The sequence below is a fragment of the Larus michahellis genome, chromosome W (genome assembly GCF_964199755.1).
Source record: "Larus michahellis chromosome W, bLarMic1.1, whole genome shotgun sequence".
In the NCBI taxonomy this organism is placed as follows: Eukaryota; Metazoa; Chordata; class Aves; order Charadriiformes; family Laridae; genus Larus; species Larus michahellis.
Genome location: NC_133929.1, coordinates 1,516,261 through 1,528,355, shown reverse-complemented (window position 1 = coordinate 1,528,355; position 12,095 = coordinate 1,516,261). Strand labels below are relative to the sequence as shown.

The window sequence follows — 12,095 nt, the reverse complement described above, 5'->3', positions numbered from 1 at the left end:
TGACAATAATTAGCAGAGAATGTGGGCGACACCAGGAACTGTCATGGGCTGGATCTGGAATCACAGAATCACGGGATCACAGAATGGTAGGGGTTGGAAGGAACCTCTGGAGATCATCTAGTCCAACCCCCCTGCCAGAGCAGGGTCACCTAGAGCAGGTTGCACAGGAATGCGTCCAGGAGGGTTTTGAATGTCTCCAGAGATGGACACTCCACCACCTCTCTGGGCAGCCTGTGGCAGGGCTCTGCCACCCTCAAAGTAAAGAAGTGCCTCCTCATGTTTAGGTGGAACTTCCTATGCTCAAGTTTGTGCCCATTACCCCTTGTCCTGTCCCCAGGCACACCTGAAAAGAGCCTGACCCCATCCTCCTGACACCCATCCTTTAAGTATAAGTGTAGACAAGATCCCCCTCAGTTGTCTTTTTTCCAGACTGAAGAGACCCAAATCCCTCAGCCTTTCTTCATAGGAGAGGTGTTCCAGTCCCCTCATCATCTTGGTAGCCCTTTGCTGCACCCTCTCCAGCAGTTCCCTGTCCTTCTTGAACCGGGGAGCCCAGAACTGGACACAGTACTCCAGTTGTGGCCTCACCAGGGCAGAGTAGAGGGGGAGGATGACCTCCCTCCACCTGCTTGCCACACTCTTCTTGATGCACCCCAGGATGCCATTGGCCTTCTTGGCCACAAGGGCACATTGCTGGCTCATGGTCAACTTGTTGTCCACCAGGACTCCCAGGTCTCTTTCCACCGAGCTGCTCTCCAGCAGGTCAGCCCCCAACCTGTCCTGGTGCATGAGGTTATTCCTCCCCAGGTGCAGCACCCTACACTTGCCCTTGTTGAATTTCATAAGGTTCCTCTGCCCAACTCTCCAGCCTGTCCAGGTCTTTATTTATGGTGGCACAGCCTTCTGGTGTGTCAGCCACCCCTCCCAGTTTTGTGTCATCAGCGAACTTGCTGAGGGTGCCCTCTATCCCTTCATCCAGGTCATTGATGAATATATTGAACAGGACTGGACCCTAAATGTTTCTCCTCAGTTCATTAAAAGGGTGTGATTGTCTCCCTTAATTAGCCAGTTTGGCACAGAGGGAGTGAATACAGGGCTCATCCCAACATAAAATATAAAAATTAAACAACTAGGAAAAGAATGTCAAAGAGAGCAACAGGCTTGAGCTGGCTTTAACCCACATATTCCTTCCTGGTAACTGGGGACATCCATTGTCATGATGGTGGTCGCATTATAGAGACCAGTAATGGGAATCACATTGGTATTGTGATTGAACTGTGTACTGCAATTGGTATATATTGCTAAGTGTAACTTATTTTTGTATTGTGTTTTCAGTTTTCAGAAGGAGGATCTGGGGAACTACAGGCCTGTCAGTCTGACCTCGGTGCTGGGGAAGGTTATGGAGCAGATCATCTTGAGTGTCATCACATGGCACATACAGGACACCCAGGTGATCGGGCCCAGTCAGCATGGGTTTATGAAAGGCAGGTCCTGCTTGACTAACCCGACCTCCTTCTATGACAAGGTCACCCCCTCAGTGGATGAAGGAAAAGCTGTGGATGTTGTTTACCTGGACTTTAGTAAAGCCTCTGACACTGTTTCCCACAGCATTCTCCTGGAGAAACGGGTTGCTCATGGCTTGGACGGGCATACTCTTTGCTGGGTAAAAAACTGTCTGGGTGGCCAGGCCCAAAGAGTGATGGTGAGTGGAGTTAAATCCAGTTGGCAGCCAGTCACAAGTGGTGTTCCCCGGGGCTCAGTATTGGGGACAGTTCTGTTTAATATCTTTATTAGTGATCTGGATGAGGCAATCAAGTGCACCCTCAGTAAGTTTGCAGATGACATCAAGTTAGGTGGGAGTGTTGATCTGCTTGAGGGTAGAAAAGCTCTGGATGGATGGGCCTAGGCCAACTGTATGAGGTTCAACAAGACTAAGTTCCAGGTCCTGCACTTGGGTCATAACACCCCCATGCAACACTACAGGCTTGGGGAAGAGTGGCTGGAAAGCTGCACAGCGGAAAAGGACCCATGCTAAAGCAGTCCATTCCTGAAGGACTGTACCCTGTGGAAAGGACATATGCTGGAACAATTCATAAAGAACTGTAGCCTGTGGGAACGACCCCACGCTGGAGCAGGGGAACATCATGACGAGGAAGGAGCAGCAGAGACAAAGCATTATGAATTGATGGCAACCCCCATTCCCCCTGCAACGTTCAGGGGTGGGGGGAGAAGGTAGAAGAGTCAGGAATGAAGGAGTGAAGTTGAGCCTAGGAAGAAGGGAAGGATGGGGGGAAGCTGTTTTTAGTTTTGTCTTTGTTTCTCACTATCCTACTCTATTTGTAATTGTCAATAAATTAAATCCATCTTCCCCAAATATATTTTGTTTTGCCCATGAGGGTAATTGGTGAAGGATCTCCCTTTCCTTATCACAACCTACGAGCTTTTTCATCATATTTTCTCCCCCTGCCTGTTGAGGAGGAGGAGTGAGAAAGCAGCTTTGTGGGCACCTGGTGGCCAGCCAAGGTTAACTCACCACAACCTGTCATAAGGAGGAAAAAATGGAATACTTGGTCCTGATTGCTAAAGAAAAGGAATACCACTGAGATCTGGTTTTATAAAGAATTTTACATAGAATGAATATGAGGAACTTAGTGGGCCATTTCAAAAATGTACAAGCTAATACCACGGCACAGTCTTAAGTAAAAGAAAGGGTACCCATAGCCATGCCAAGAGGCAAAATTAGCCATAAATGAAGCAGAAAAACACGGAATAGCATCAGGGAGGCTGCAAATCTCATTACTTAAATTTTAATTATAAAACTTACCTACATATTACCTGTACAGAAAGAGGAACAAGATTAGCAAGATGTTAAATTCCTGCCTGTGCTATGGACCTAAAAAACTTCAGCATCTGAATACAATAGTGTTCTCATACCCCAAAGGCTCTCTGAACGGAAAGCAATATAACTGACTGTTCACATGTGCACCATTGCCCTTCCAGATGGGCAGACAGTGAGTTACAGCGAGGCAACAGCCAATTGTTAGGAACTGCAGGAATTTCAGCCAATTGGAATCAGGTATTCTCTACTCAATCCTATAACTGACATGGTGTGCAATTGCTCAGGGAGAGACCTGACAGAGACCCCACAAGAGGCCTTAGGAGCACCTGAGAGCAAACAGTGGGGACCCCCAGCCCTGCACCCAGACTGCATATTGTGCAGCTGGATCTGCTACACTGACCCATCCAACTGGTTCATGCAGGATCATGCTGTCTCCCCTGTGGAACAGGGAGGTCATGTTAGAAATCATTATGCTGATCCACCCAGCTTCTCTCCTGGACTATGTTGTCCCTCCCATGGAACAGGGAAGTCGTATCACTTGTTAACATTAATTATATCTGCAACTAAATGTCTTTTGGTATCTGAGCCCATTTAGTCTCCACACTGTCAATTCAGTCTCGAACTGCAACAATGAATTACAGCAGTTTGCTGGTATGCTTACTGGAAAGCCAAAGGAAGTCTTAGTGACTCAGTAAGGGGTGGAGAGAGTGAATATTTCCACAAGTGCCTAAAAAGCAATTTTGCCATTCTGAAAAATTTATCCAGCGTATAGGCACAATGACTCACACAAAATGTCTGCCAACTCTGCTGAAAGTCATCATCTCTTTCAAAAGAGCCTACATATGAAAGGAACTCATGGTCTCCGCTACAATGGAACACACAAAATGTTGGTTTCATACACACCTGGATACCATAGGTTCATACACAGGGAAAAATTTATAAAGAGACCCCCCTGCTAAAGCAAAATGAACATTCAAGTTTTATATGCTACATAGAAACTATGAAATGTGTGTCAGAGTCTTAACAGTAGAGAGACCGTGATACTTCCATAAGGAAAAAATATTTAAAATTAAGGTTCTCATTCAGTTAGATAAAACTTATTTGGAAGTCAAATTATGCTCTAGCTATTTGTAGATACTTTAAGAGACATCATTGGACATGGACGCAACAGCTAAACGCTAAAAGCAACCCACCTAAAACAAGCAATAAGAACAAATCAGAACAATACATGTAAACGTTTAAGTATTAGAAACAGAGAAGTAGTTGAAAAATTAGAGGGGGGAAAAAAGTATTTAACACCCGCCCCCATAACTAGACAAATCTAATACAAGTATATAAATACTTGCAAAATCAGAGTTGGGGATGAAGGGAAAAAATTACTTTAAGAAAAGCAATAGACTTGCTGTTTTGAGTGCACTGAAAAGTAAGCATATTATATCTGCAAAGTACTAATGAAGAAATATCTCAATGACCACAGGGAGTAAGGCAGATAAATTTGAAAACATCACACTTTCCTGGTAAATCTGTACTAGAACATCAGAGTCAGATAGATCAGCATCTATATGACAAAATAAACTCATCAAGGAGACGTTTAACTCCTGACTTCAGAGCAAACATGGAGTGAGCACACAAAATCTCAATGAGTATTTAAAACCTCTTGGGGAAAAATGGGAATGTAATATCAAGTAGAAACCCAGGGCATTACAGCTCTGTCACAAGAAGTCCTAAAGAGACTGAAAGGAAAATATGTGGAATGCTACTTAATGTAGTATGCATGGATTCACATAAACAGATAATCACAAAAACGAATGTCAGAGAAATATAAAGAAAAAAAGCAGAAGACAAAAGGTTTCCTCTTTTGATAAAAATATGCTCGTGAAGACAAATCAAGATGCAGGACCACACCAAAACACACGAAATATGTCCAAAAGCAAGTAGGACTGTACAAATAATAATAATTTTAAAAATAAATAAGATAATGCTAAGGGTGCAGAGATTTAATAGTAGTCTATGAGATTTAGGAGCATAGTCACTATTGAAATTCAATGGGACTCAAAATTACCTTCTCATACAGTGGTGGGGAACCATATAGTCATGAGTGGAAACAGCTTGGAGAGTGGGAAGGGGAAAAACTGGAGTGTCATACAAAGTCTGCCAAGACTATACACATTTGTTCATTTTATGTCACATATCACTGACCTAGAACATTCTAGCATTAAACTAAACGGGGAAAAGGGAGGATAGAGAACAGAACAAGATTCATAATGATGTGACATAACGTTGAAGAGCAAGCTTAGGGAACCATACTGTATAAAGAAGTTCTAATAGGTGCACATTTGAAACCAAATTTGAACCTAATTCTGATTTCTACTAAAGACACTTTATATTGCTAGGATGATGCAAAGAAGCTGTAATGGAAAAGAGTGTTATGTCCTGACTGTTTTTACACTCAAAAAAAAAAAAGAGAGTAATCACAATAGAAAGAAAATAAGCCCCTTGAATACAATTCACATTTAAAAGATGAATTTAAAAGTCTTATTGAATATGCATTGTAAGAAGTCTTATCAAGGCTGTTTTGGAATGTTTTCATAGAATAATTTAGGTTGGAAAAGACCTTTAAGATCATTCAGTCCAACCATTAACCTAACACTGCCAGGTCCACCACTAAACCATGTCACTAAGTGCCATATCTACATGTCTTTTAAATACCTCCAGGAATGGTGACTCAACAACTTCCCTGGGCAGCCTGTTCCAATGCTTAATAACCCTTTCGGTGAAGAATTTTTTTCCTAATATCCAATCTAAACCTCCCCTGACGCAACTTGAGGCCATTTCCTCTTATCCTATAATTTCTATCAGGGAAGTACCTCCTTTCAGGTAGTTGTAGAGAGTGAGAAGGTCTCCCCTCAGCCTCCTTTTCTCCAGGCTGAACAATCATAGAATCATAGAATCATGGGGTTGGAAGGGACCTCTGGAAATCATCTAGTCCAACCCCCCCTGCCAGAGCAGGGTCACCCAGAGCAGGTTGCACAGGAACGTGTCCAGGAGGGTTTTGAATGTCTCCAGAGTTGGAGTCTCCACCACCTCTCTGGGCAGCCTGTTCCAGTGCTCTGCCACCCTCAAAGTAAAGAAGTTCCTCCTCATGTTTAGGTGGAACTTCCTATGCTCAAGTTTGTGCCCATTACCCCTTGTCCTGTCCCCAGGCACACCTGAAAAGAGCCTGACCCCATCCTCCTGACACCCATCCTTTAAGTATAAGTGTAGACAAGATCCCCCCTCAGCCGTCTTTTTTCCAGACTGAAGAGACCCAAATCCCTCAGTCTTTCTTCATAAGAGAGGTGTTCCAATCCCCTAATCATCTTGGTAGCTCTCTGCTGCACCCTCTCCAGCAGTTCCCTGTCGCTCTTGAATCAATCCCAGCTCCTTCAGCTGCTCCTCATAAGACTTGTGCTCTAGACCCCTCACCAGCTTCATTGCTCTTCTTTGGACACGTTCCAGCACCTTACTGTCTTTTTTGTAGTGAGGGGCCCAAAACTGGACACAGTACTCGAGGTGGGGCCTCACCAGTGCCGAGTACAGGGGGACAAACGCATCCCTAGTCCTGCTGGCCGTGCTATTTCTGATACAAGCCAGGATGCTGTTGGCCGCCTTGGACACCTGGGCACACTACTGGCTCATATTCAGCCAGCTGTCGACCAACGCCCCCAGGTCCTTTTCTGCCAGGCAGCTCTCCAGACACTCTTCCCCAAGCTTGTAGCGTTGTATGGCATTGTTGCGACCCAAGTGCAGGACCCAGCACTTGGCCTTGTTGAACCTCATACCATTGGCTTCGGCCCATTGACCCAGCCTGTCCAGATCCCTCTGAAGAGCCTTCCTACCCTCAAGTAGATTGACACTCCAGCCTAACTTGGTGTCATCAGCAAACTTACTGAGGGTATACTTGATCCCCTTGTCCAGATCATTAAACAGAACTGTCCCCAATACTGAGCCCCGGGGAACACCACTTGTGACTGGCTGCCAACTGGATTTAACTCCACTCAGCATCACTCTTTGGGCCTGGCCACCCAGACAGTTTTTTACCCAGCAAAGAGTATGCCCGTCCAAGCCATGAGCAACCAGTTTCTCCAGGAGAATGCTGTGGGAAACTGTGTCAGAGGCTTTACTAAAGTCCAGGTAAACAACATCCACAGCTTTTCCTTCATCCACTGAGGGGGTGACCTTGTCATAGAAGGAGGTCGGGTTAGTCAAGCAGGACCTGCCTTTCATAAACCCATGCTGACTGGGCCCGATCACCTGGGTGTCCTGTATGTGCCATGTGATGACACTCAAGATGATCTGCTCCATAACCTTCCCCGGCACCAAGATCAGACTGACAGGCCTGTAGTTCCCTGGATCCTCCTTGCGGCCCTTCTTGTAGATGGTCATCACATTTGCTAACATCCAGTAAACTGGGACCTCCCCAGTTAGCAAGGACTGCTGATAAATGATGGAAAGCGGCTTGGTGAGCAGTTCTGCCACCTCCCTCAGTATCCTTAGCTGGATCCCATCCAGCCCCATAGACTTGTGTGTGTCTAAGTGGTGTATCAGGTCACTAACCATTTCCCCTTGGATTATGGGGGCTTCATGCTGCTCCACATTCCTGTCTTCCAGTTCAGGGGGCTGGGTACCCCAAGAACAACTGGTCTTACTATTAAAGACTGAAGCAAAAAAGGCATTAAGTACCTCAGCCTTTTCCTCAACCTTTGTCGCTATGTTTCCCCCTACATCCAGTAAAGGATGGAGATTCTCCTTCACCCTCTTTTTGTTGCTCTTGTAGTTATAGAAACATTTTTTACTGTCTTTTACAGCAGTAGCCAGATTAAGTTCTAGTTGGGCTTTGGCCCATCTAATTTTCTCCCTGCATAACCTCATGACATCTTTGTAGTCCTCCTGAGTTCCTGAGTTGCCTGCCCCTTGTTCCAAAGGTCATAAACTCTCCTTTTTTTTCCTGAGTTCCAGCCAAAGCTATCTGTTCAGCCACGATGGTCTTCTTCCTGCCGGCTTGTCTTTCGGCACATGGGGATAGCCTGATCCTGTGCCTTTAAGGTTTACTTCTTGAAGAACGTCCAACCTTCCTGCACTACTTTGCCCTTCAGGACTGCTTCCCAAGGGACTCTGTCAACCATGTCCCTAAACAGGCCAAAGTCTGTCCTCTTGAAGTAGAAGATAACAGTTCTGCTAACTCCCCTCCTTACTTCTCTGAGAATTGAAAACTCTATCATTTCATGATCGCGGTGGCCAAGACAGCCTCCAACCATCATATCACCCACAAGTCCTTCTCTGTTTGCAATCAACAGGTCCAGCAGGGTGCCTTCCGAGAATCATATAATTGCCTAGGTTGGAAGGGACCTTTCAGATAATCTAGTCCAACCATCAACCTAACTCTGACAAAAACCATCACTAAACCATATCTCTAAGCACTATGTCTACCTGTCTTTTAAATACCTCCAGGGATGGTGCCTCAACCACTTCCCTGGGCAGCCTGTTCCAATGCTTAATAACTCTTTCAGTGTAAAAGTTTTTCCTAATATCCAGTCTAAACTTCTCCTGGCGCAACTCGAGGCCGTTTCCTCTTGTCCTATTGCCTGTTACTTGGGAGAAGAGACCGATACCCACCTCACTACAACCTCCTTTCAGGGAGTTGTAGAGAGCGAGAAGGTCTCCCCTCAGCCTCCTTTTCTCCAGGCTAAACAACCCCAGCTCCCTCAGCCGCTCCACATGACACTTGTTCTCCAGACCCCTCACCAGCTTTGTTGCCCTTCTCTGGACATGCTCCAGCACCTCAATGTCTTTCTTGTGGTGAGGGGCCCAAAACTGGACACAGTACTCGAGGTGGGGCCTCACCAGTGCCCAGTACAGGAGGACGATCACTTCCCTAGTCCTGCTCACCACACTATTCCTGATACAGGCCAGGATGCTGTTGGCCTTCTTGAACACCTGGGCACACTGCTGGCTCATATTTAGCCAGCTGTCGACCAACGCCCCCAGGTCCTTTTCTGCCAGGCAGCTCTCCAGAGACTCTTCCCCAAGCTTGTAGCACTGCATGGGGTTGTTGTGACCCAAGTGCAGGACCCGGCACTTGGCTTTGTTGAACCTCATACCATTGGCTTCGCCCATCGATTCAGCCTGTCCAGATTCCTCTGCAAAGCCTTTCTACCCTCAAGCAGATCAACACTCCTGCCCAACTTGGTGTCGTCTGCAAACTTACTGAGGGTGCACTCGATCCCCTCATCCAGATCATTGATAAAGATATTAAACAGAACTGTCCCCAATACCGAGCCCTGGGGAACACCACTTGTGACCGGCCGCCCTAGTTGGCTCACTCACCAGTTGTGCCAGGAAGTTATCTTCCACACACCCCAGGAACCTCCTAGACTGTTCCCTCTCAGCTGTATTGTATTTCCGGCAGACATCTGGTAAGTTGAAGTCCCCCATGAGGACAAGGGCTAGCGATTGTGAGACTTCTCCTGACTGCTTATAGAATATTTCATCTGCCTCTTCATCCTGGTTGGGTGGTCTGTAACAGACTTCCACCATGATAGCAGCCTTGTTGGCCTTTCCCCTGATTCTTACACATAAACACTTGACCCTTTCGTCACCATCGTCAACCTCTAGAGAGTCAAAACACTCCCTAACATACAGGTCTAACCCACCACCTCTCCTTCCTTGCCTAGCCCTTCTGAAGAGTTTATAGCCATCCATTGCAGCACTCCAGTCATGCGAGTCATCCCACCATGTTTCCGTGACGGCAACTATATCATAGTTTTACAGCTGCACAAAGGCTTCCAACTCCTCTTGTTTCTTGCCCATGCTGTGTGCATTGGTGTAGATGCACTTCAGTTGGCTTCCTTCAGGGCATATCCACCTGCTGTGGTGTGGTCTTATCCATGGGCTGCAGGTTGGATATCTGCTCCGCCTTGGACCTCCATGGGCTGCAGGGGACAACCTGCTTCACCATGGTCTTCACCATGGGCTGCAGGGGAATCTCTGCTCTGGTGCCTGGAGCACCTCCTCCCCCTCCTTCTTCACTGACTTTGGTGTCTGCAGGGTTGTTTCTCTCATATTTTTCACACTTCTCTCTCTCACAGCTGCTGCGCAGTGTTTTTTACCCTTTCTTAAATATATTATCACAGAGGCACCACCAGCGTCGCTGATGGGCTCAGCTTTGGGTCCATTTTGGAGCCAGCTGAAACTGGCTCTGTCTGGCATAGGATCAGCCCCTGGTCTCTTCTCACAGAAGCCACCCTCTACTAAAACCTTGCCACGTAATCCCAATACATTTTCCTACAATTCTTCTGCAAATTTGCACCAAATATAGCTACTTTTATGCTGAGCACAAAACTATTTTTCAAAGCCACAGCTGTTCTGCTATTTGCTTCCTTTGTAACAGCAACTATCTTTGCTGAAAAGTATGGTCAGCTTGACTTATTCCAAAGGCCAACCATTGGCAGTATAAGTTGGTAAAGAATAAACTGTTGAGATTTGACTGCAGGTCAAGTACTAGAACACCACCTTTATTCTTGCTTTTCATGCAACTTTGGATTTTTCTTAATTGCTGCCTTAATTTTTGTTTTAAATAAAAACATTAAGTAGTATTTTAGACAATTAATTTCTTGCTCTGAGGCACCTCTTACCATTAGAGTCCTCCACCTCTTCAGCAGAAGTGTGTTTCTTGGAGGTGTGGTAGCCAAGTGAGGCTGAGAGGCTGACAACACGGGATCTTGGTAGTGTCAGTGCTTTCCCATGCACTCTCAATGAATGCTCTTTCAGCTGGCTGATTGTCATGGTGGAAAATGTGCAGGAAGAACATTTGTAGGCATGTTCACCTGGGTGAGCAAAATACAGGCAAGTCATCAGTTCACAAAAGAAACAAAATGTGATCCTCATTCTTTTCCTGCTGAACTCATCAGTAAAATTCCTATGGCCTCCTTCAGTGTGAGACTTACTCCAAAGAGAACAAACTATGTGCGTCTCTCTGTTGAAACAGTCTGAAGACTGCAGGTACAGATACCCACTTTGGGTCCAAAGTTTTGTTTTCTGACAGCTCTAGATCCTTGTTAAATGACTGATGCCAGAAAACAAAGACCAGACTCTTAGCATACTTGTGTTGCATGGTATAAGAAGAAAACAGAATCTTGGATGAAAATAGCATTTCCAAATTTCTTTGGGAGGAAAGCAGGGGTGAAGTCCTCTGTGTTTTTCCATGCAACACATCCAGAATCATAACTAAAGAAAACAGGAGGAAACTATAAAATGTTAACTAAGGTTCTTAAAAAAAAAAAACAAACCCAAAATTAAAAAAAACCCTAAACAACAAACAAACTGCCCACTGCCTCCCCCCGCACTTAATTCGAGTAGGATCCCATTTTCCTTATATGAAACCTGCCTCCAGGCAGAAATGAGCTCCATAGAACTAGTAACCAAGTCAAGGTTGGTTTACTACAAGAAGTGGACATGGCAGTACCAAGAGCAGTATGTATTTATGGGGCTATGGGAAAGCATATTATGGAAAAATATTAAAAGAAGTGAAAGAAGAGAAATAATGAACAATAGTGAATTTGGTTCCAAATACATTCCAAGTCATAAAGACAGAATACAACAGGAAACAAATTCCCAAAACAAGACTTGTTCTGTGTTAAGCATGAAGGCACCTGAAATAAAAAGTGAAATGTCCAATGTAAGTGATGTGATATGCGTGGCAAGTAATTGCTCTGGAAGCGCTGCTTCCAGGTAAAAGGGCTACATTGACTCTACATGCAAGTTGTACATAAAATGACAAAACTAATACAAGAGTGAAACATTCACAAACACTAATGGAAGGATGAGAGCTCTGGTTATGAGAGAGGCAGAAAAATGTTTTCCATTTCTCAACAAATTTAACAAACAAGGTTCTAGAACAGAATTGTTTCAAACATCAAAAATAAGTGAACAAAAAGAGAACAAGAGAAAAAAAAGTATCACAGCCAGTCATAACAAGCACATAAAGAGATTAGCAGTCATTCTACATGAAAATACCCCCACACACACACACACCCACCACAAAACTCCTATGTTAATCACAGGGACAAAATACAGACTCTTAGAAACCCACATTGGTGTATCTGAAAAGGATCAGAGTCTGAAATGGTGAAACAAAATGTCACATGGTTTCTTTTCAGATTGCATTCTGCATCTGAATATTATTGCCACAGAGGTATCATCAGTTTACAAAAATAAA

The 12,095-nt window shown here is 44.9% G+C and overlaps 1 protein-coding gene across 8 annotated transcripts in view; it reads right to left on the bottom strand.

The window, feature by feature from the left end:
• Positions 1 to 12,095, bottom strand: part of LOC141735448 (zinc finger protein 462-like) — a 103,739-nt gene that overhangs the window by 34,983 nt on the left and 56,661 nt on the right. For all 8 annotated transcript variants that reach the window (XM_074568253.1, XM_074568251.1, XM_074568254.1 and 5 more), the window contains one exon: positions 10,513 to 10,704. In XM_074568253.1, coding sequence (XP_074424354.1) covers positions 10,513 to 10,704 — 192 coding nt within the window. The remainder of the gene's footprint in view (positions 1 to 10,512; positions 10,705 to 12,095) is intronic.